This window comes from Tachysurus fulvidraco, chromosome 8, assembly GCF_022655615.1.
Source record: "Tachysurus fulvidraco isolate hzauxx_2018 chromosome 8, HZAU_PFXX_2.0, whole genome shotgun sequence".
NCBI lineage: Eukaryota > Metazoa > Chordata > Actinopteri > Siluriformes > Bagridae > Tachysurus > Tachysurus fulvidraco.
In genome coordinates, this window is record NC_062525.1 from 20,751,838 (window position 1) to 20,777,122 (window position 25,285).

At 39.8% G+C, this 25,285-nt stretch overlaps 1 protein-coding gene across 4 annotated transcripts in view; it reads left to right on the forward strand.

Annotated features, from left to right (window-relative positions):
- Positions 1–23,989, forward strand: part of raraa (retinoic acid receptor, alpha a) — a 77,546-nt gene extending 53,557 nt beyond the window's left edge. For 3 of the 4 annotated variants that reach the window (XM_027176869.2, XM_027176872.2, XM_027176873.2), the window contains 7 exons: positions 12,394–12,542; positions 14,096–14,237; positions 21,781–21,941; positions 22,171–22,347; positions 22,428–22,632; positions 23,133–23,291; positions 23,477–23,989. In XM_027176869.2, the coding sequence (XP_027032670.1) occupies positions 12,394–12,542; positions 14,096–14,237; positions 21,781–21,941; positions 22,171–22,347; positions 22,428–22,632; positions 23,133–23,291; positions 23,477–23,679 (1,196 nt within the window). In that variant the 3' untranslated portion in view covers positions 23,680–23,989. Of the gene's footprint in view, positions 1–5,859; positions 6,516–12,393; positions 12,543–14,095; positions 14,238–21,780; positions 21,942–22,170; positions 22,348–22,427; positions 22,633–23,132; positions 23,292–23,476 lie in introns of those variants that run through there. The other variant, XM_027176874.2, reaches the window with a different exon arrangement.
- The last annotated feature ends 1,296 nt before the right edge of the window (positions 23,990–25,285 follow it).

The following is a 25,285-nucleotide window of genomic DNA, read 5'->3' on the forward strand; positions in this document are numbered from 1 at the left end:
TACGATTATTTCAGAAATGTTCATTTCTAAATCCGACACAAATCATCTGCACCAGAACGACTCATCGAGTCGAGATAAATCTCTTTGTATGATAGGAAACATGCTGTGTGTTTCATTCTGGGTGTTTTTCTGTTAAAATGGCAAAGGAAATCCAACTGTAGAGCAAAACGCAGTCTGTCAGTACTTCACTGTTCATGAGGTCCTCATTAGTCATGAAATAAACCACCATGTTGTGCTGTGATGATAAAATGATCGGTGATTGGGTGGTGTGACGATGAGTTACTGTTACCTAGCTGAAGTTGTTGATTTTTCCTCTGGCAGCATGAATCCTCTGATATCATAGAAAATGACCAACAATAACAATATTTTACTTAACAATGTGTTAGTTCCTGTTCTCACTTAAGTTATAGCAGTTCTCAACAATCTCCAGCCTCATTTCTCACAAAGGCTAATCAATCACCATAAATAAAAATCTGATGTAAGATAAAAATTAAATTCCCTCGGCTTCAGTGTTTACATCATAGGAATGTGTGGACTGACTCGACAGTCAGAAGGTGTGTGTGTGTGTATGTGTGTGTGTGTATGTGTGTGTGTTAAGTGCTATGGCAGGATGCTAGCTATAAACGCTTTCAAAGTGTGGCTCATAAATGCCTCAGTGCCTCTATAGGACACATTAAAGACGCCATCACACACACAAAGCATTACTTTTATGGTTTTATGACACACACTGCTGAGGTTCTGCATTCACAGGAAGTGAAGTCTGGAGGCCTGCAGACTAAACCACCCTCTTTACTTTATGGATACAATCCAAACCCAAAATCAAAATCTGCAGCCATCCACAACATTTTTTAAATTCATTTTTCCTTTCATATGTCAGCTTAAATTCTCGATCCCGGATCAGTCGAAATCTCGGCTCGGCTCCTTGGCGCTGCGTTCGGCTCTCCATAGCTCCCTTCCTCAATTCCATCCTTTTGGTCCTGACGAAGAGTAATAAAAGGTTATAAAGACGCAGGGTCTCTTTCCAATCCTCAGATCCCAGAGTGAAAGTGTAGACCTTTAAACAAACACTGTTTTATTTTTTGTTTTTGTCCCCATTTGACCCCTTTGTGTTTGGACACGTTGATATCGAATAATAAAACCTTTGTGAGGTCCTCCTTTCAGTCCTAACTTTATTACTAATAAATAAAGTTACGAAAAAATGCGTTTTTTTCTTTGCTTTAAAAATGCATTTTTATTTATAAGTTTAAGTAGAAATATTCAGCGATGAATAAAATGTTTGTTCATTTTTAAAAATATTTTGAAATTTAAGTTGAAAATTTCAACATCAGTTCACCTGCTTCCAGTTTGTGTAGAATTATTCAAAATGTTAAAAACACGACGGAAAAGTAAACTGGAAGATAATTTAGCACAATGTTGATATTATATCGTCACCCAGACCTGTTTGTATCATTTTCTCAAGCATCATGATTATTTGCTTTCAGCATTAAAAAAAAGAGCTGTAAATGGAAATGGAATGCGTACTAAATTAAATTAAATAAGTACATAGCTTGTAAAATGTTAAAATTTTGTCTTTTTTTTTCTCATCTAGTTGTATGTGGTAACTTTTAGGTACAATTTAAAACATAAAAAAAATCTTCAAATTACATTTTATGTAAAATGGAAAAAAAAAATGTAATAAATTTGAAGATAATATGGAATATTCTGCCCATCTGATTATCTTTATTGATCTTAATATCACCTGAGCATTTAGTGATTGTTTAGTGGATAATAAAAATAAAAAGCAGACCTTTAGAAAAGCCTTAACGATTCTGTCAGTGTCGTCTTAGACATTAAAAGGTAAGTAAATTCCTTCATTTCCCCCCCCATATTTTATCACCTTGGGATTCTCCAGTTTCCTCCTAATCTTCACAGAAGTTCCCTTTAGCATGGATCCTGACAATGAAATATTCGACATTGAACAACATTTCTCAAAATCTTCACTCGCTTCACTGATTTTGCCTGTATGCGGATTTCATATTTATAGTTTACAGGCAATAAATTAGCTACTGGAGCTAAACCTAAGCTAACGTGCCAACTTCCACGCATTCTGTTAGGCCTTCATAAGAAAATACACAACCCTCGCATCTTATGACAGGTTATAACCCTCCATGTCCTGTTACGTAGTGTTAAAGAGTACAGGCTTTAGGGCACTTCCTGGAAGGTGGCTACAAATGGACAATAAAAATAACTTCACACACTCGAGCGTGGCCGAATCGTCTCCAATCAGCTTCGCTTATAAAGCCAGGGCTCTTTTTTCTCTCGCTTTCTTTCTGTTTATCACCTGTTCCTTCAAATGAGATGTGTGTGTGTGTGTGTGTGTGTGTGTGTGTGTGTGTGTGTGTGTGTGTGTGTGTGGCGTGTGTGTGTGTGTGTGTGTGTGTGTGTGTGTGTGTGTGTGTGTGTGTGTGTGTGTGTGTGTGTGTGTGTGTGTGTGTGTGTGTGTGAGAGAGAGTGAGTGAGTGAGTGAGCAAGCACCATTTAATGCATCATTTCTGAACAGTAGACTAATTAAGAGGACATACACAGGAGAATGAACACACACACACGCACACACACGCACACACACATACACACACACACATACACACACACACACACACACCTGTAACATTTACTACCATGAATTCTTTCATAAATTTGCATTAGAATTTTATTTTTTTTTCTCATGAATTTGAATAAATTTGCATATTAATGAGCCAATTAAACACTCATTAAAAGTTCTTCTTTATTATATTAGATGGTTCTGTAGATATTAAATTGTCTGTAAATTGAAGTTGTATTTACTCTAAATGCAATATCCATTTTTGGGAATGTACTTTATTTGTTTGCTGATTTTGGAAAATTTTAATTTAAGGGTAAAAAATTAAAAGAGAATTGTTCACATGTGTGTATTTCTTTCTTTTTCTCTTCTTTCATTCTTTCTTTCTTTCTTTCTTTCTTTCTCTTCAAATGTGTCACTTTTTATATCTGATAGTATATAATTTTTTTTTGTTTACATTTCTGTTTATTCAAATTTTTATTATTATATTTTGCCTTTAACTTCCTTTTTGGTCTTTCACTTTTATGTAGATATACTGAAATATACATTTTATACACAAAACCACACACAGATGGATAAGAAGTGGGGGATAAAAGAGCTGAGGAATGTGATCTGTTATCCGAGAGGACCTTCCCCTTATCACAGTGTAAACACACTGCAGCGCTGCATTAAACCACACACGCACACACACACACACGCGCGCGCGCACACACACACACACACACACACACACACACACACACACACACACACACACACACATAATGTCCCATTCAGCATCTGTCTAAACTCATTTTCACCTCTGAGTGAAGGCATAGAAACCAGGCTGAATTAATCATCGCTATGTTCTCCATCAACTCGGACTTCCTTCATCATCGTTAACAAGTGCTCTGCTCCCTACCTAGTGCCCTTCTCTGATACCTAAGCACACAAATGGACACACTCTTTATAATTAAAGAAGCATCTGGCACAGTTCCACACACTTTACCCATACAGACTGACTTTGTTTTATTATGTATCACTGATAGATCTCGCTAGTTTCATTTAGGAAAGCTTTTGCTAGCCTATATAATGTACATATACCACTAGTTTGAATTAAGAACACTCTAGATAGCCTATGTCACATAAATTTGCTGCTAATTGCATTTATTAAAGCTTTAGCTAGTCTGTATCACATAAATACCAGGCTAGCTTCATTAATAGTTATAATTAGCCAATATCCAATTAAACAAATTAAATAAACAGGTAGTTTGATTTAGGAAAGCACTAACTAGCCTATATTGTATAAATGTCGAGCTAGTTTGAAATAAATACGAATAAATAAGAACATAAATATGTAGCTAATATTCAGCTACTTACATATAAACAATATAACTTACTATTGCAAATGTTTTGCTAATTCTGGGCGATAGATTAGTGGATACAGTATATAGACTAGCACAGGTTTAAGGGTTGCTAGCACTTTCTTTACATTATAACAACAGTCTAAAGAGAAATTATCAAATGATTTATATAATATATGTCAGGTTTCTTCCTTGAACTATATAAGGCTTGGGTCATTTAGGGTCAAATAGAAGGTAACCTACGCTATTAAACTGAGCTTTCTTATTTAAAATGAGCTTTCTTATTTAAAATGAACTTAATTATTGAAATTAATGCTAAGTTAAGATTGTTTAATATACCTGCATATTCTCCTAGGATTCTGTCAGCATTGCTGTTTCCCATGAACTGTGCTTCTTGCTCTTTTTTCCCTGTGCTTCTTGCTCTTTTTTCTAAAATCCATTAAAAACCTTGATGTATTGTGAGTTTGAACCTTTTTATGTGAAACGTTAATTGCATTAAAGTTGTGCATAAAGTGTAGAAGGAGGGAAAGGCCGCATGTGATGGAGTTTAGGTCAGGGAAGGCTGCATGGCGGAGTGGGTCACGCGGAGGTTGAGAGCCGAGTCGAGCCGGGTTCAGAGAAAGTTCAGCCGCATGGCATTAGGCAAATGAGGGGGAGAAAAGAAGAAAAAAGGGGAGCAGAAAAGGAGTTTGAGTGATGAGGGAGTGAGAGGGGGCAAATTAGTCAGAAGAAGGCCATTTAGGGAAGGGAAAGGAAGGGCCGAGGCGGATCACACTGTTGTTGTAGCCTCCTGCTGTTGTTGCCAAGTAGGATACTAGCAAACAAACCGTGAACTTTAATACGAAACACAGAGCTCTCAGTAGCAGAACCGACAGCTTTGACATACACATCACTTTTAATCTTGTACTTGAGTTTTCTTTCTTTTTCATTTCTTATAAGTCATAGGTTTAACATCAGTTTTGTATTATTTACCATCATGTTCTTTTGTAAGGGATGAAATTTAGATGTATTTTTTTATTTGTTTGTTTGTTCACTTGCTGCAAATGTCCAAAATCTCACATTAATCTTGCCTACTTAAAAATAAATCACTTTCTTTTTTAAAAAAATGAACAAAACCATGAGGGATTCTTTTTTTTTTTTTATTCTGCCATTTCAACTATATATACTGTAGCTGTTGCAGTACACAGTGAAATGACACAACGTTTCTCCAGGACCGAACAAAGACAGAGCTATATGGACTTAGATAGTAAGTTAGTCCTAGATACATAAAGTGCATCTGTGTGACCTGGTGCAAACAGTGCAGGACAAAAGACATCACACAAAAGGCAATACACAAAAGCAGCGACCAACCAGCATACACACTGTACGTTCGATCGATATTACGTGTGCAGAAATACTGTAATGAACACATTAGTGTTCATTACAGCAGCAGTTACAAAATTGCAAAACAGCAATCAACTGAAATGTGTGACTTTGTATTAGATGTTAACTCTAACCGTTGTGCTTTGCTTAATTTAACGTAGAAAATAATTCATTAGCTTATGACTTAACACAGTAAAGAAAAAAAATAATAAATCAGTGGACTTTCACCAATAATTTATTTACAGCTTTAAAAATGTTAGAAATAAACCCAGAAACTAAACCCACTGTCTGTAAATAATAATAGTAATAATAATAATAATAATAATAATAATAATAATAATAATAATAAAAAGAAGAAGAAGAAGAAGAAGAAGAAGAAATTTCACACCGATTCATTGAGCAGCAAATAATGAGATGATAATGAATCGATTTGCAGTTTCACTTTAATGAAATAAGCGGTTTGGGGTTTTATCGTTTACAATAAATAATAAACAAAGGGGGCGGGGCGAGTGGATGGGCGGGGCGAGTTTAACGCTCGTCACTACTCCCACCTTCTGCTTGTTTCCAAGGGGCGGGGCTTCTGGAGCTCAGCTGCGCGCTCTCGTCACTCACGCAGACGCGTACGAGCGCGAACAAGCGCAGGGACACAGAAGGAACGTAAACACGACGCCGAGACGACGGTTTTTTGTTGGTTTGTTCGTTTGTTTGTCGGTTTTATTTCTTAACGCGAAGGATTTGAAGTTTGAAACGGCGGGATAAAATGGCTCCGGTGTGAAAGGAGGAGACACGCGCACGGGAAAAGGAGAGAGAGAGAAGGAGAAGATCAGCGCTCGCGACTTGCGTTTCCTGCGCGTGGATTTCTTTAAACTCGTATCCACACAAACACGCGGCATAAAACTTGTTTATCTGTTTCCGAACCTGTGCTTTGGATTAAAACGGGGCGCCGCTCGGTTAAAAACTCTTCGGATATTTTGTGTTTTTGTTTTTTTTTGTGAACACGACCCAAAGTCCATCATGGACTCTTTGCGCTCGGGGCTTTGATGCTTGCACGAGCGCGCACACACATACATTTGAGCTTGTGTCGGATCTCTAAACTCCATCCTGAACACTTGAGCACAACATGTACGAGGGCATGGACGTGGTGGGTTTGCACCCTGCCCCGAACCCCTTCCTCATGATGGAGTATTACGGCCAGAGGTTCCCTAACACGCCCTGGAGCGCATCCAAGCACTGTACGTGCCTTCAAAACATCTCCAAATGCTCACATGTCTCTTCTGGTGCATTGTAATATTCCTTGCATGTTGTCTCGGCTCACTCCATTTCAGCTTTTCTGAAAAAATCTTAGGCATGCATGAGGCCAGGACCTTTCCCAGACCCACTTCTCATTCGCAAACGTGCTGCAGAAGCAACACTTTATACTTTACATGTTGCATGCACATGCAGTGATAGGCATCCGGCAGTATTCTGGATACTTTCTAATCCATTCTGCTTATTAATCTTAATATCATAACTGCAACATGCAGCGTAACCCGACTTGGGGTCAGAGAGGAGTCGTGGCGCTGTGATCTTTCATATTTATCCGTGCTTATCTTCTATTTTTTTTACATTTACAGCATTTGGCAGACGTCCTTATATAACAGAGTGACTTACATTATCTCATTTTTATGCAATTGAGCGTTAAGGGCCTTGATCAGGGGCCCAACAGTGTCAGCTTGGTGGACCTGGGATTGAACTCACAACCTTCTGATTGGTAGCCCGACACCTTAACCACTAGGCTACCATATACCATATTCACACACACTTTTTGTTCTCACTCGTAGCTAGTATTTAATTTTATTAAACACAGGAATATATATACATACATACATACATATTTAAGTCTTTTTTTTTTTTTGCTTGGAACTCTACAAAAAGAAGAAAATGGATGAATGATGGCTGTGAGGGGGAAAAAGCCTAGTGGTTATGGTGTTGGGCCATTCGGAAGGTTGTGAGTTCGATCCCAGGTCCAACAAGCTTTCACTTTTGGGCCCCTGAGCAAGGCCCTTGACCCTCAATTGCTCAGTTGTATAAAAATGAGATAATGGAAGTCGCTCTGGTATATAAGGATGTCTGCTTAATGCTGTAAATGTAAAAAAATAGAAGATAAGCACGGTCTCCAGCGTAACCCAGACGTCCATTGACCATCCGTCTTGTCTCCTGATTCTTTTGTAAACAGCTTTACACGCCACACACACACACCTCTGTCCTTCAAGTAACACATGAATGGGATTGTGTTTGTGACGGATTGATCCGAGTGTCCAAGATCGGGGTTTGTTCCTATCTGTCTGACGGAATTCTAACTAAAACAAAGCCCTAATCTGATTTTTTTTTACTTGTAGCAGAAATGAACAACTTCTTAGACGTTAAGATTCTCTTTAGTCTGAAATCTGCGAAGTTAATATCGTAGTTAATCTGGGGTTTGGTTTCGCTTTTAATATTATTCACCATCATTTGGTTGACATAATTTTATTAATTTTGGTTGAAAGAATTTAATAAACATTTACTTAATAATTCATTAATAATTGTTTAACCCGTCAGTGAGAATGGGGTGATATTTGTGAGACGTGTTCCTGTGGAAACGTCACAATTTTTCGGTTATCGTGAACTTTTCTTTGCTTAAATGAATGAATTCTAAAAGGAATTTTGGCTTGCATTTATAAACACAAATTTTTCTGCTAAGAAAATGAGAGGGACAATGTAACAATCGCAAGAGAAACTAGTGTTTAGTGATCAGTTCCTTTTCACACTAGCGTTTATAACAGTATGACATAAAACCGGGTTACACGTCAGGTCACATAACGTCGTCTTTTATCCGTTTATAGTTACATTTTAGGTGTACACCTTAGCCTCTCTCTCTCTCTCTCTCTTTAATATAGCTTAGTGTCAAGTTTCATAAATGTGTCCCTACGACAAAACATTCATCTCTATGAATTTGTGGATTTGATCAAAGCTCTGTGTCCTTAAAGCTGTAAACCTCTGTGCAGATGAGCAGCAGTTATAGAAACCATCACGCACAAACCTGTGATTAGCAGATAAGTGAATAATAAGATGAGCTGCTAGATTTCTAACGCGGTTCTAAAACACGCAGGCATTTGGTTGATTTGAGATATAATTAAGCCGCGAGCGTTAAAATGATCACCGTCTCACTAACGCTAGCGTCTTGCCTAAATAGATGATGATATTGTGTGTGTGTGTGTCTTTTAGGCATTGTGTAATTCTGAGTCGATTCTGAGTTTACAACACAGCAGATTTTCTCAAGCAAAATAATTTCCGTTTTTTTAACAGAGTGTGTTTGTGTGTGTGTGTGTGTGTGTGTGTGTTTAAAAGTGTTTGTGAAGGATAAGGATGAAACCCACTCAGTCTGAATGAGCTGATGGTTGTGGGCAGTAGGGTTTCCCCTCTGAGGATACACAGTGTTGCGTGAGGGAATGCAGTGCTGAGGAGATGATACTCACATGACCATCACACACACACACACACACACACACAAGTGTGTGTACTGTTACATCACAAGCCACAGTCCCGGTAGAATGATGTGCGTTCTCATCTTATTTAAATTACACACTTCACTTGTGTCTTTCACTCTATCAGACTGTCTGTCTGTTTGTGTACCTGTTCCTCTCTCTACTCGTCTGTCTGTGTACCTGTCTGCATCTCTACCCATCTGTCTCTCTACTCGTCTGTCTGTGTACCTGTCTGCATCTCTACCCATCTGTCTCTCTACTCGTCTGTCTGTGTACCTGTCTGCATCTCTACTTGTCTGTCTCACTACTTGTCTGTCTGTTTACTTGTCTGTCTTTCTACTCCTCTGTCTGTGTACCCATCTGTATCTCTACTTGTCTGCATCTCTACTTGTCTGTCTCTCTACCCATCTGTCTCTCTACTTGTCTGTCTCTCTACTCATCTGTCTGTGTACCAGTCTGTATCTCTACCTGTCTGTCTGTGTACCCGTCTGCATCTCTACTTGTCTGTCTCTCTACCCGTCTGTCTATCTACTCATCTGTCTGTGTACCCGTCTGCATCTCTACTTGTCTGTCTCACTACTTGTGTCCGTTTACTTGTCGTTCACACTACCTGTCTGTCTGTCTGCCTGTCAGAAACACATCCACTTGCCTATCTGTGTAATTCTTTCCAGATCTCTCTCTCTCTCTCTCTCTCTCTCTCTCTCTCTTTACACCTGTGTGTCTGTCTTTCTATCTGTCTGCCCCTTTAATGGTCTGTCTCAGTCTGCTACCTGTCTTTGGTGTGTGTTTGCTCGCGTGTGTTTGCGTGCGTGATGGTGTGCATGTGTGTGTGTTAAAGGTTACCAGAGTTCATGTTTCCTTTTACAAGAAGCCTCATTGTCAGTCAGACATAAAGCCTCACCCACTTTTGTTTAAACTCTGCCCTCGGGCTAATCTTCAGCTTCCTGCTGGATGCCTTTATTTTATTATTACAATTTGTACATGCATCTGTGTGCGTGATTGTATGTGCACGTACGCGTGAGTGTATTTTAAGGACAGAGTTCACACACAGAATGCCTCAGAGCGATGTTGACCTGTCACTCATTCAACACTGTTTAAACTCCGCCTTCTTAATGAATCACTTCCTGATGAGCTCATGACTGGTGCTGGATTATTAAGAGGGGTGTGTGTGTGGGTGGGTGTATGTGCAGTGTGGTTGTGTGCTTTGTAGTTGTACACAAGGTAGTCAGGGCAGCTTTTCTGGGACGACTTGGACACACACACAAACACAGACTTGTTCTGAATATATCAGAAACTGATAAGAGGCAAAAGCATCCTAAGAATAGTTGTTATCTGTGTGTGTGTCAGAAGAAGAAAGGATGTGTGTGTGACTGCTTTATGAATATCAGCTATTGTTTGACTAAGGGGTTTTCCTTGTGCTGCTGTCACAATTTGTGTGTGTGAAAGAGAGAGAGAGAGGGTGTGTGTGAAATGTCTGGACTTACTCCAGCTCTCAGCAAATTGAGTCTGGTATACAGTGACCTCAGCTCATTAAGCTTGTGTGTCTGTGTGTGTGTGTGTGTGTTCTGTCTGACTCTGATAGGTCAGAAGGTGTTGATTTCTTTCCTTAAACAAAATCTTGGTTCAATACAGCAGCTTCACGGGCTCTTGTATGGGGGTCTTGTATGACGAACCCATCACCTTAGTTCCAGTGTAGAAATTATCCCCATGAGCAGCGGGGTTTTTTTTTTTTTAAAAATTTTTTATTATTATTATTTAAAAATCAACGTTACGGAACCATGTCGATCATTAGGGGTGCCAATACTTTGTGTAGCACACCCTTCTTTGTAATTGTACCCCTACAGTAAAGAGCATTAATACACACATACACACATGCATGTATGTTTTCATACATACTTGCACGTGTGTTTAGTGTAGGGATGGGACCTCGTCCTGTTGCTACGGTAACAGGGATACGGGTCAGCAGGGCTTGCCACATGACCGGCTAAACCTATAAGGTCAAACTGTCCATTAGGAGATTATACAACAGACCTGTGTGTGTGTGTGTGTGTCCCCTCTGACACTCATATCTTATTAACAGAATGGTGTCACAGATGTGTGCCCGAATTCAAAGGTGTACAGAATGTGTGCGCGTGTTTTGCCTTAGGCCTGTGCTTTTGCGTAAAATCAGGTCCAGACGTCTGTAGGATGTGTGTGCGTCCCCGTCCCTGAGGGCCATTTTTTTTAAAGCCCCCCAATTCAGTTCAGGAAATGAGTGTCTACTCGAGAAGAACAGCGCTGGCTCACACACACACATGTGGATTATTTTGGAGTTTTAAGATCATAGTGGATATGAGAGAGGTGTGTGTGTGTGTGTGTGTGTAAGAGTGTGTGGGGTTTGGAGAACATTTTTTCCTTACTCACGCACTCACTCACTGTTACACATCAGTGACTTATGATACATTTTATTAATATTCTAATAATGAGCCGAATCTGATTGGCTCCTGACAGACATTCTCATGAATATTCATGATCCTGCTGGTGCCTTTACCCTGGCTATGTGTTTCTAGCAGTTTTTCTCAGCAAGTTCTACACACACGTCTGTGTTTGACTCGGATGTTTCCGAATGCCTCCGTCTCGTCTTCACTCGTGGTCTCTGGGTCTCCCACACCGTCCTTATAAACCTGTTAGCACCCGTACGATAGCCAGCTAGCGTGTGCGCATTCTCATGTTGTATGGAGCAGCTACTATACACACACACATGCAGGGTGAAGCTCTGAAGGTTGTCTCACGCATTCTGCTTTGTGAGCACTGACTGAATGTTTGTGTGTTTATTTAGCTAATACAGGTGTGTGTTGTGGACATTGTCCTCTTCCAATCTATGTCTTTCATTGTCTGTGTGTGTGATGTGTTTGGGGCATGTGGCTGCAGCAATGTGTAAATAAGAGATCTAAATTTAACTCGCATGTTCAGCTGCTCTAAAATCACTTGACACGCACACACATGACCACGCAGACATGCATATATACAAATATGCTTACATAGCGAGACCGACCAACACACACACACACAGCGTGGAGGTTGTGGTTAACACGACACCAGCAAATAAAACACATCCTTCTATTTATACCCACTTCCTGAGTGCAGATGTGTCATTCGTGATGGCTGATAAGTCTGTAATAAAACACTCTGTGCTGCATTCTTAAAGAAAAAGAATAATCCACTGTCCAACCAGTGACACCGATTTACTAGAACAACACGTTCCCAAGCGCTTCATTCACAAGTTTCCAGTTGTTGTGGAACGTCTGTGAAACAGGTTTCTTTCTGTTCTCAGTTACGTTTTTGGCAGTTTATGGAAGGAGTCTCCAGTGTCAGGGATAACTTTTCTTTTTACAGACAAGTTCACCCTTTTTTTTTTTTTTCCCAGTCTCTCTGCAACAAACAAGTCGTAGCGTTTTTGAGTTTTGAACGTGTCACGTCATGAAAAGTAACTATACAAATGGATAAAAATGAAACGTGTCGTTCTTTAGTGTCGTTAAGAGACTGTAGGAAATACCTAAAAACCTATATTAAGTGTTTTCCCTTTTGTTTATCTTTTTTTTTTCTTCTTTTCTTTTTTCTTGTTCAGCCGTGGAGACGCAGAGCACGAGTTCGGAGGAAATCGTCCCCAGTCCGCCGTCTCCTCCTCCACCGCCGAGGGTCTACAAACCCTGCTTCGTCTGCCAGGACAAGTCCTCTGGCTACCACTACGGCGTCAGTGCCTGTGAAGGATGCAAGGTAAAACAAACACACACACACACACATACACACACACACACACACACACACACACACAAATGTGACCCTCAGTTCCTTCATTTCATGTAAAACTGTGCTTTCTGTTCTGCATCATCGGTGCTTGGCCCCCTGCCGTATCGCTCATTATGACTGAAATGTGAGTCTTGTTATTCTGATTTGTACTTTTGGCCAGTTTGTAGGTGTGCGAAAGGTCGCTGACGCTTCTGTATTGATGCACAGGTCGAACTCTTGTCAGAGGATCAGCTGCTTTTAAATCAATAACCAGATCAATAACCAGGCAGCGAGGTTAAAAACCCGAACGTAAGCAAAAGATTTGCGGCAAATTTATTTTTTTAAAGTACTATAAAAAAGGCAAGACTAAAATTTGAAATAATTTTAAATATTTCTAAAATAAAAAACATTTCTAATGTTCTTTGAATTTTTTTTTTTTTTTTTTTTTAGTTTCAGAGCAAAGGAATAATTTTTATAGAAAGAATAAATAAATAAAAGCATTTATGAAGTCTGCTTGTGAATCAACGTTTAGATCTCAAGTATATGAAAGTGTATATTCTTATGAGAAAAGACTTAGAAAGCAAGTCCCGCATAACATAACGAAGCTTCCTAACGATAAAATTATTTTTTTTTTGTTTGTTTGTTTTTTTTGTTTTTTTAAATGGGGAAAAAAATCTAGTTTGCCGTCCAACATTCCGAACATTCCAAATTGAGACGTGTCTAGAAATAAAAACAAAATTCATGCTTCAGAACCAAAGAGTGAAGTGATGAGTGATGCTGAAACAACATAAATGAACGCTAGCTTGTCAGTGCGAGCTTTTAGAATAAAAGCTTTTTTTTTCTTTCCCAAGTTAAAATGAATCTTATCTTAACTCATAAATATTCATGAGTGTGTGAGGTGAAGTTTGGTGAAGGAAATCTGGCAACTCTGGATTTTGTAGGTCAGACACAAAATACAACAGTGTCTGCTGAACACATCCAGCTGTGTGTGTGTGTCTGTGTGTGTCTGTGTGTGTCTGTGTGTGTGTGTGTGTGTGTGTGTGTGTGTGTGTGTGTGTGTGTGTGTGTGGTATGCACTATTCACGCCAAGAGATTTGTTCCATTTCTGTTTCTTAAGCCGTCTGTTACTGTAGCCAAGCAGGGATGGAGTGTCTGTGGATTTTGTGGTGTGTGTGTGTGTGGTGTTGTGTGCGTTTGTGTGTTAGAGGTAGAAAGAGCAGAGTACACACATGTGTTTCATCTATCTGCCAGTAGTTGTCTTGTAAAACACACATACAAACACTACTCTCTTTCCACCTGTAGCTTTGCTTGTTTTGATTTCCGTCTCCTGCAGCCCCTGAGATGTTAAATCATGTTTTAAATTCAGTTCTCACACAAACCCCCTCGTTATACAGGAGCGATCGGATCATCGTCATCTAATCTCTCTAACGGTTTGAATCGAGCCACTACGAAACGAAACACGTCGTCATTTTTCAGCACGTCATAAATAAAGGAGAATCCCGACATCCTCGTATTCAACGCGGTGTCCGTTTTCTCCACAGGGCTTTTTCCGAAGGAGCATCCAGAAGAACATGGTGTACACGTGTCACCGGGAAAAGAGCTGCATCATCAACAAGGTGACGCGGAACCGCTGCCAGTACTGCCGCCTGCAGAAGTGTCTGGAAGTGGGAATGTCCAAGGAGTGTGAGTAGCTGCTTCGCTTCATCATATCTGCGCCTGGGTTGATTTTATCTAGAGCTAGCGGTGAAGAGTGTAGTGAGTGTTAGAGGTTTAACAAACAGTTACTGAATAGATGGTTGGTCTATCTAAAGCTAGCACCTGTAACTTGTTTGTTTACTGCTGACGCTGTGAGCGGCCGTATTTGACGTCGCTCGGGGTTGAGGAGACCGTCCTGAGTTTGAGTGTAGGAGGTTTATTCGAACGAATCACCTAAAATGGAAGGTTTTGTTTTTTTTAAACCAATCAGCTTCACTGGGAAGTTTCTGTTTAGTCTGTATTAGTTTTTTATTTTGACCCATTCCTGCAGTTCTTGTTTTTGTTTGTAATCTCTTTGTACATGTTCACCCTGTAATCTGAGCTTAGTTTGTTCTGTTTTAAAACAAACAAACAAACAAAAGTCTAATCTATTTCACAGTGACTCTGACCAGGCAGTTACTAAGGATGAAGGCGTGTGTTCCTCACATGAAACCCACAAGTAACAAATTCTCGTGTACTTTTGTTAGTCTTATTCCCTTTTAGGAAGCTTTCTTAAAAAATAAAAATTAGGGTAAAGTGCGAATAGTATTCATGTCTTTATTTCTATTCGTTTTGAACATCACAGTCCTAATATCACACTGCAGCATCAGTGACCGTGTTCAGATCAGGACCTGGAGATGGTGATATCAATAATGTGATAAATGAGTACGTGGGGATGTAGTAGCCTAAAGGTTAAGGCAGGGTTTCCCCCCAGAAAATTTGTTAGTTAAGGCGGTAGGGTTGGGCGGGTGGGCGGGGGTGGGGGGGCTTCTTTGTGAGATAGACCACAGACTCTGTACTACATTTAACAATTATTAAAAACAGGCACGTGCAACCTAATCACCAGCTAACACTTTAAATTTGCAAGAAGTATAGACTAATACAATAACAGGCTTAAATAAACCCAAAACATAAGTCCACTTACAGTTCTCACGGACATGCGTTTTATCAACTGGCTAGATATCCTCCAGACAGTGGTGGACCACGTCTTTCTTTCCACGTCATGCCCGCTCGCTGTGTGAAGCGCATCCACGCTATTCGAGATGCACTTGACGGCCTTTTGTGCAGCGGATTTATTTATTTATTTTTGACGACCCAGTTAAGGTGGTAGGGTTTCCCAGCTTAGGCGGGCCGCCTTAACTGAAAAGCGCTGTGGGAAACCCTGGGTTAAGGTGTTGGACAACCAATCAGAAAGTTGAAAGTTCAAATCTAATGTCCACCAAGCTGCCACCACTGGGCCCCTGCGTAAGGCCCTTAACCGTCAATTGCTTAGCTACATAAAATGAGATAAAATGTAAGTGGCTCTGGATAACGCCGTCTGCCAAATGCTGTAAACGTAAAAAAATTGTCACAGCGTGTATTGTTTCGATTTTTTGCCAGTGATTACACACTTGTATTGGAAACAATGAGATGTTTTGAAAACTGTTCATATATACAAACACAAATATATAGAAGAATTGAAATGTATAGAGTTGCTAATGATAAAAGGTAACTTCAACTTGGAAACTCTTGTTTAAGGGTTTACTCTCAACTTCTCAGAGAAATAATAAAGTAAATAAGACAAACTTAATGAAAAAAAAAAAAAAAAAACCAACCTAAAATACCACCTCTGCTGTTATCTGAATCTACTGTGCAAGGTTTTTTTACTTGGAATATATAAAATAGATATTTTTATAATTGTATATAAAACAAAGCCCTGCTTGGGCCCTGTTTTTCTCTCGGAAAAACCCGGAGTAAATAAATGTTTGCTTGTTTAAGTCTAGTCTGATTTAATGATTTAAAAAGTCAGAAATAAGTAGAATAACTCAGAAGTAGAGCTAGTTATAAGTCGATCGTTGTAGTAATAACAACCTCGCTGTGTATTCTTCGTCTCAATTTTCTATGAATAAATTCACATTTCAGCCGTCTGGATGCAAGACTGGATGTAGACGTACATATACTTTATTACAAGCTCCGCCCTGAGGATCTATTAGTCATTATGTTTTATTTAACACCGGTTAAATTATCCAGTACCGGTTTAATTGGGTTGTCGTCTGGTTGTGAAGCTCCTGTTCGTTCAGCATGTTCACTCATCTTAATCCTAGACTAACAGGAGCTAGCATCTTCAGCTAGCGTGTGACGTCTGTGGGGTTGCAGTACATCACCCAGACATCAACCTTACGCTTTTGTCTGCAGTTTGTCTCTTGTCGACTCGGCCCATTGTCCCACGGTCATTTGTAGCCGTCTGACGCGTGATCCAGGATTAGACTTGCGAATAGTTTAGCGTGAGAAACCAATGCCAAATTTCACTGCGTGTGCTGAAGTGAAAATGAGGAAAGAAAAGCGAGTGCTGAAGTGAAATGTGTCATCAGTCTGGCAGTTTTTCACCGTCTCGGGCTATTTGCAGGTGCCCCGTGGGAGAAAAGAAGCAAAAAATTTTTACACGGCTAAACCAGATACAACCTGAGTAAAGTGTGTATCAAAAGCTAGCAAAGCTGGACGGATATAGTAACACTGGACGCTGTCTGAAAGCTAGCGTGATGGCGACATGCTCAGGCATTAAGGATGCTTGCTCACGGACGCATCCTGAGAAATGGCGTTTAATCGCCGAGGTTTACAAATAACATATTGAATTCTAACATCCGTCCCACATCCGTGCTGAGCTCAAAAGCCTCGATCTGCCATTTAACAAAAGCCCTGTTAATGCCACAACCAATATTTAAGGCATGAAATTAGTTAGTTATTTAAACTGGCAGAAAAACATTTTCTCCTAAGTAGATAAGTGTCCCAGTATCTAAGCCCCGCCCCCATCATAATAATTTTAAGCTTATTGTGTTTGTAAGCATGCGCATTGATGTGCATGCAACCTGGTTACTGGAGGACCCGAGTTGCCTAGCAACCTGATGGTACGTGGTTTTAACCTGACTGAAGAATTTATTGTAATGGGATTGATGTCAATGTAAATATTAACGTCTTGTATTACAGATGAGCACTAAAAGCCCCGGAGTGCTGCTCACTGTAACGATGCTACGATTGCTATGAACGACCGTATATACACCTTAAGCATATCTTATGTAAACTATTTATTTTGCGTTTATACTAGCAAGAATCAAAATGCAGAAATTTCTACTTGATGTGCTAACTTGCATGTTTCAGCATTATGATTGCACCGTGTGTGTGTCTGTGTGTTTGTTTGTGTGTGCGCGCTATATACCACACATTTTTTTTGTCAGAATGTGTTTCCATGGTGGCATACACTAAAACACACACACACACACACACACACACACACACCAGGGTTTTCCCTGTGGCTGTGTGATCACACATTCTTTCAATTCTGTCTGCTAGTGTCAGACTTGAGAAGTTAATTGGGAGAGGCGAGAGAACGACCTCACAGCAGTTTATCCTATTCTTTTCTATTATACACTCGCAGATGTGTGTGTGTGTGTGTGTGTGTGCGTGTGTGCGTGTGTGCGTGTGTGTGTGTGTGTGTGTGTGTGTGTGTGTGTGTGTGTGTGTCCAGCACTCTTTAGAAGTGAATAGGGTGATCCATCATTGCCAGATTACTGAATCTACAGCAGTGAGCTGAAGCTGCACACACTCGCCACCTAGTGGACACTCAGAATTTGTGCGTGCGTGTTTTGTGTGTGTCATAGAGATGTACAGTACAGTGCATTCCATTCCTATTAAAATCATTGTAATTAAAGGCTTGTTAAAAATGCCTTTGTCAAGGACCTAATTTCCAGAAAGCTCTGCCTTACTAGCGAGTGATATCACAGTGAGACACATAATTAAACATGACCGAAAAGGTTCACAAAGATTAGTAAATTGTCACTTCTCATTTTCTGTTATGGATGAAACAATACCAGATATTGTTGTCTAATTGAGTTTTTGCAGGTGTTTCCCATTATGAATCACAAATTTCTGACTCCCGGAAGGTAAACCATGAAATCAGCGAAGTTCCGATATGAATAGAATTGATAAGAATTGATGTTTTTAAGTGACAGAAAATTAGGTGTGTGTTATTTGAAAGAATGGACACTGATTTTTTTTTTTTTCTTCTTTTTTCTTTTTTCTTTTTTTCTCCAAACCGATATAAAGGTTCAGCTTGTGGTCTGCAGTCACCGTTACAATGCAAAAGGTTTTATATGCTAGAAAGGAAGCTGATATTTTAAACATGATTACATCAGCAGTCAGACAGTTTATGCACAAACACATCAGGTTCCTGTTCCCCTCACACACTCCCTCTGTTCCATTATAGCAGGAGCTCATCTCCCGGCAGGATGATGCAGAGATGCTGAAAAGAGGAAGAGGAGAGGAACATGGACATTTTTATCTTTCCGTTGAATTTCATGCACGTGACGAACGAGCTGCCAGCGGTTTAATTTTCTCCCCCTGAATTACAGCCGCAAGAGACACACACACCCATTTACGAAGACCTTCTGCTGTAGAGAACCTCCATTAGGAATTTGTAGCACAGGATAAAGATGTAGAATTCCAACCAGGATGCAACCATATGTTTTTCAAATATATCTTTTATTTTAGATATATTTAATATAAAATAAATAATTCTATTAAATAACGATCAAACAGACAAATATTCCCAGGTCAATGAATTCTTTAGTTATTTGGTTAATTTCAGGTTCACGCACATCATTCCCCCCCCAATGAATTTTCTAATGAAGACCAAGATTTATGTTACTGATTTAAATCTTTCTCCAGTCATCATACAGAATGAACCTGAACACACGCACAAAAAAAACTAGCCTCAGTAAAACCTCAAGTCCCCACGACGTAGGTTTTTAACTGGTACCAGTAAAATTGTTTACCAAGTAACACAAACCTTGCATCATATTCCCAATGATTTGTGTATTCAGTTATGGAAGCAAAAATTCCCGTTTACATCCTCATAATCTAGGTATTTAACCTGTCCCAATAACAACCAGATCACACATACATACACAAAATGTTTATATATTATAGATCTCCTTTAGGATACATTATGTTCACTGCGCACCAGAAATGTTTCCCTTTCATAATTTTATGACTCCAAAAGGTAGCCGTGTACCTGGTCTTTATAATAAGGCAACTTTAAACTCACCTTCCTCTTTCTCATCGCTTTAGTTCTCAGTGAAGGTTTACCTACTGAATGCCAAGATGAGAACAACACACACACTCACACTTCCCCTGCAGGATTTTTTGTGTGACTGATGAAGCGAGCACGCTAATAGTTCTTTAATGGCTTCATTAAACCGTGTGTGTGCAGCGCACCGATCTGTCAGTGCGGCTAACGTGGCACTGTTAAGCACGGCCCGCTTTTATTTAGGAATTAATTTCACCTCTCCAGAGGCACAAAGATGGAGGGAGAGAGAAACAGAGCATTAACGTTCACTGAGATTGCAAAAAGAATAATGGAACGACATGCAGCATGAGGCAGTTGCAGATTTGTGTAGCTATATGTGTGGCGAGTAATGCTCACACACAATGCTGATAAATCACAGAATCAAGTAACATATGACAAATGCCTAGCCACTAACCTTAAAAAAAACAGCTGTGAGGATTTCTGAGAGGATTTGTTGCTCATACTCTAAAAAGGGTTCATAAATATTTCATGACAGTCAGTCAGTTAGCGAATGTGAGCTAAAGTAAGAAGGTTTCTGAGCCAAATACTAGCCAGCTTGCTAGCTAAAGGAGCTAGATTTCTGAGGGATTTTGTTATTCCAAAATTCATGTTCATTCATTCACTGCTGAACAGATAGCGAGCATGAACTCAGCAGATGGGCCAAAAAAATTATACTTTATTTATCATTATTTTATCCTAGAGAGGTAGCTAACGCGTTTGATCAGATCTGAAGTGACAGAATACCTGAGACAGATTTTATTTTTATTTTTTTTTAGATTCTGTAAAGTTCAGTCGTTTAGTGCTAAACAGCTAGCTAAGCTGAGGTGACTTTATTCTGGGAGGGTTGTTTTAATTAGTTTAAACGTTTGTAAACAAAATTAAATGTTTCGTTTGTTTAAACGTTTGTCAGTGAAAGCAGCTAGGTAGCTAGCTAAAGTGACAGTATTTCTGAGGGTAGTCATTATTTACATTCAAACAAGGTTGATGTTCATTGACTGCTAAACACAAGTTTTTTTCACAATGCCAAAACATTTATTTATTTATTTGTACTTGTCGGGCACTAGGCTTGCCACCCGTCCCGTGAAATACGGAATCGTCCCGTATTTACAGGCAAAATGACGCATCCCATATCAAATTAACACGGGACGCGATTTGTCCCGTATTTTACATAGGTCCACATTATACAGCATCCCATGCAAATCATAGAGACGTGTCCTATTCTGCCCCTGACTGGGTAATACTCGTTGCTTTCGTTGGTTTGATTGGTTTGTTTTAGGGTTACAGGCCGTGAATCACGGGCAATCAGAGTCAGAGGAGGGCGGGAGGGCGCCTTGCCGGTTCTTTTGACAGTCAGAGTGACAGAAAATCCATATGAAACATGCTCCAATACTGCACACTACTACTTCTGGTCCGCTGATATTCACTGATACACTGATATACATCCACTGATGTTATTATGTTCATGATGTTCATGGAAGATCTTTTGCAAGTTTGTAAGTTATAATTACCGAGTTATGGATCTGTTAATTTAATAATAAGTTAATAAAATATAGTTGGCGTATATTTATTATTGTCATAGCTGTGTATTCAATATGACCACTTAAGTTGTGATGGTGAGAGACTGAGTACATCTGTTCACACTGATTTCAATAGCAAATATCTTATTATAATATCCATTGGTATCAATCTTAATATTTTTTGAATACATGTTTTAAGTTATGATATACCACCACTGGCACGCCATTGGGACTGTGATCATCGTGGCCCCGAGGGTTGTGGCCCCCGCTGCGCCAGACGGCCCTTATTTTTCTGTATTGAAGGTGGCAATCCTATCGGGCACTCACTGTGGACAGCAAAGAAAGAATTTGATTGTACTGGGAAACTTGTTCCCTTACTATGCATATGACCAAAAAAAAAAAGCCCTTTAAATCTTAAAGATCTTAAGTTAACAACGGCAAACCTGACAGGATTTCTGAATATATTTACAAAGAATATATTTACCTCATATTTTTAAAAATTATAATTGTTTAATGCTAAGTAGGTAAAGTGGAAGGATTTCTGAGAGGATTTTTAAAGATTTTTTTTAAAAGTTTATTTTGAAAGAAAAGGATTGTTAGCTAGCTAGCTAGCTGACAGAAGCTGAAGTGTCTGTTTTGCTGATAAGAGTTTTAGCTCATCTTAAAAACAGTTCATTTTAGTTCTGTGCTAAACCGTTAGCTTGCTAACATAAACTGAATAAAGTGATTTCTGAGAGGATTTTTGTGAGCGATACATTCAGACACATTCATTATTATTTAATGATTGATTAAATCTTTTAGCTTGCGGACAGTTAAATAAGTGACAGGACTTGTGAAGAAGAATTAAGGCTAACATCGTCCTTTTTCTCTGTAGCGGTGCGGAACGACAGGAACAAGAAGAAGAAGGAGGAGAAGAAGGTGGAGTGTGTGGAGAGCGGTGTGCTGAGTGCTGACACAGAGCTCATGATCGAGTCCGTGAGGAAAGCTCACCAGGACACATTCCCTTCACTCTGTCAGCTTGGCAAATATACCACGGTGGGTGTGTGTGTGTGTGCGAGAGATAAATTAACTTAGCAGTGTTTATCATACAGTAGTACCGAAAGTTTAGCTTTAAATAAGAGTGAGAAAAAACATTAACTATGTTCTACACAATGCTGTTGAATCCTGGAATTGTGATGGATGTCTGCTACAGCTCATGGAAGCCGTCAACGGTAAAGTTTTCCGACATCGTTGTTCTAAGCTGTGTCTGTGTGTGTGTTTACAGAGTAACAGCTCGGAGAGACGTGTCTCACTGGACGTTGATCTGTGGGATAAATTCAGCGAGCTGTCCACCAAGTGCATCATCAAGACGGTGGAGTTTGCCAAGCAGCTTCCCGGCTTCACCACGCTCTCCATCGCTGACCAGATCACACTGCTCAAAGCCGCCTGCCTCGACATTCTGGTGAGAGACACACACACACAGAGTAGATGTGTTTAGTGTCAGCCTTGTTTTGTTGCTAAAGCTACTCCTTTTGTTTATAGATTCTGCGCATCTGCACACGCTACACACCTGAGCAGGACACCATGACGTTCTCAGACGGGTTGACGCTGAACCGCACGCAGATGCACAATGCCGGCTTCGGACCGCTCACGGACCTGGTGTTTGCCTTCGCCAACCAGCTGCTGCCCCTCGAGATGGACGACGCAGAGACGGGCCTGCTCAGCGCCATCTGCCTGTTGTGTGGGGGTGAGAACCACACACACACACACACACACACACACACACACACAGTGTCTCTTACTGTAGCAACTTTAGCTTTATTTCCTTGTTTCATACTTATTGTTAGACAAAGAGATCAAATAAGAAAATAATATATTTTTATTGTTAGTTTTTATTTGTAGTAGTACTAATATAGTATTTTTATACCCTTACTATAGTATACTAGAGGATTATGATCATATTTTATTTAATTCTGTTTTTACAAATTTACTAAAAAGTATTTCTGTTCCATTATTGTTTTATTATAACTATGTACATTATAGCTCAGTGTTACTCCTTTTTTTTTAATTGAGCTATTTATACTGTAACCTACATTTCAGTATCCACCCACACGCAGACCAATAAAAATTCATGGTTTCTTAGCCTCACCTAGTGGCGGCACGGTGAACTGCTTTTTAGGAATAGACTGCATCAAACAAAACTATTCCTGCAGTTTAATGTGTGTTTGTGTGCATGTGTGTAAGCAGATCGTCAGGATCTGGAAGAAGCCGATAAGGTGGACGTGCTGCAGGAGCCGCTGTTGGAGGCACTGAAGCTGTATGTGAGGAAGAGGAGGCCACACAAACCCCACATGTTCCCCAAGATGCTGATGAAGATCACAGACCTGCGGAGCATCAGTGCCAAGGGTGAGTGTGTGTCTCTCTCTCTCTCTCTCAATCACACACAAACACACTTTTTTTGTTTGTTTTAAGCTTTCTGAGTTTAGCAGCTTGTTTAATGTTTAAATATATTCTAGTTTAAACAAGATACCAGCTTTATAACACAACTTTGTTTACTAAATGTCCCATTTCTCCCTACCTCTCCTTTTCAGGGGCAGAGCGAGTGATCACGCTGAAGATGGAGATCCCTGGCTCAATGCCTCCTCTCATCCAGGAGATGCTGGAGAATTCAGAGGGGTTGGAGAGCACAGGGAGTGGAGCTAATGCACGGTCAAACCCCGCTCCTTCAGGCAGCTGCAGTCCCTCACCCACGCCTAGCTCTGCCCATAGCAGCCCATCCACACAGTCACCCTGACATTCACACAGAGACAGACAATATCCTCCTCTTCCTCTTAGCCCCGCCCGCTCAGTGCTGCAGGGGCTCGGTCGTCCGCCACTTCACTTACCTCTCTCCGCTGCTGTAAAGACTCATCAGACCTTCGGTAGAGAGAACATTTTACAGACACGTAAACGTGAACAAGAGCGAAGAACTCAGAACTTGTGTGGACTTTTTTTTTTTCTTCTTCATTTTTTTCCCTCCAACATCTCAGGCCTGGACTTCACCACGATGAATTAAACGATGGACTTGGCCTAGCTTCCAAAAGGCCTTTTTTTTTTTTTTTTTTACAAAAATATATATAAATATATATATAGAAGAACCCAGGAATGATTGTGGAAGTAAAAATACATGGACTTGGAGTGTAGGTGTATTTCTTCACTGACTTCTTTTTCCTCTTTTTATGGCCGTTAGAGAAATTGCAGAAGGGGGATACAGAGAGAGAGAGAGTTTCTTTATTTCAGACTGATTGTGTTGATGATGAAGATGATGCAGTTTTTCATGAAACGAAAATGTCAAAAACATGAATTTACACTCATGTAAATTGTGCACAGATGAAATGAGATAAAACTGGTTGGAAAAAAAATCTGCCTCTTTAATTTGTTCTTCACAACAAAATACTTATCCTATGTCTGATTAAATATAGCTCATTAAATTTGTTACTGCCTCTAATACGACACTTCAGCGCCTCCTACTGGTAGTGTGTAGTTTAATGTTTGTCCCTTTATCATTCCCAGACTAGCAGTCATTAAACAACAGTCAGAAACAATCTCCTTTCCCATTTTTTTGTTTTGTTTAACTCAGCTCAATGTTGCATGTTTCTCTGATCCTGACATGTTCTACTAGTGTAGCTCAGTAGTAAAGGGGACACGACTGAGTTGAGGTGTGTCTCAAAATCGAAATATTATGTAATATTACTAGATTATTATGTAAAAAATAATGTAGAGCACTAACCGGTTTTAATACTACAGTTTTCTTTCTACATTATTAAATACTTACTCATTTTACAAAGTTTTCAATTTCGGTTTTCGATTTGAGCTGATGGCAATAAACACGACGACAATGGCGTGTTTTTAATCAATCAATCAATCAAATTTTATTTATAGAGCACCTTACAAGAAAAAGAGCACATGGTGCTTTCCAGTAAAACAACAATAGACAAAAAAATATAAGAACACAATGAACATAAAAGCAGTTGAATCAGGGGCTATGTGTTAAAAGCTTGTATGAATAAATTAGTTTTCAACTGTGATTTAAAAACACTCAGCACAGTGATGCATCGTACAGTATGTGTGCTGGAAGTGAGTTCCACAGCTTTGGTCCCGGGACGGCAAATGACCGGCCTCCAAACTTTTTGTATTTAAACTTGGGAATGACCAGAGAGGTATGTCCAGGGGAGCGGAGAGTTCTGGCTGGTTGGTAGACTGGTACTGAATCAGCGAGGTTGGCTGGGACGAGATAATTGATGGCCTTGAACACAAACAGCAGGACCTTATACTCCACCCTAAACCACACCGGAAGCCAGTGAGGCGAGAGGAGGACGGGGTGATGTGTGAGCGTTTGGAGGTGTTAGAGAGAAGACGTT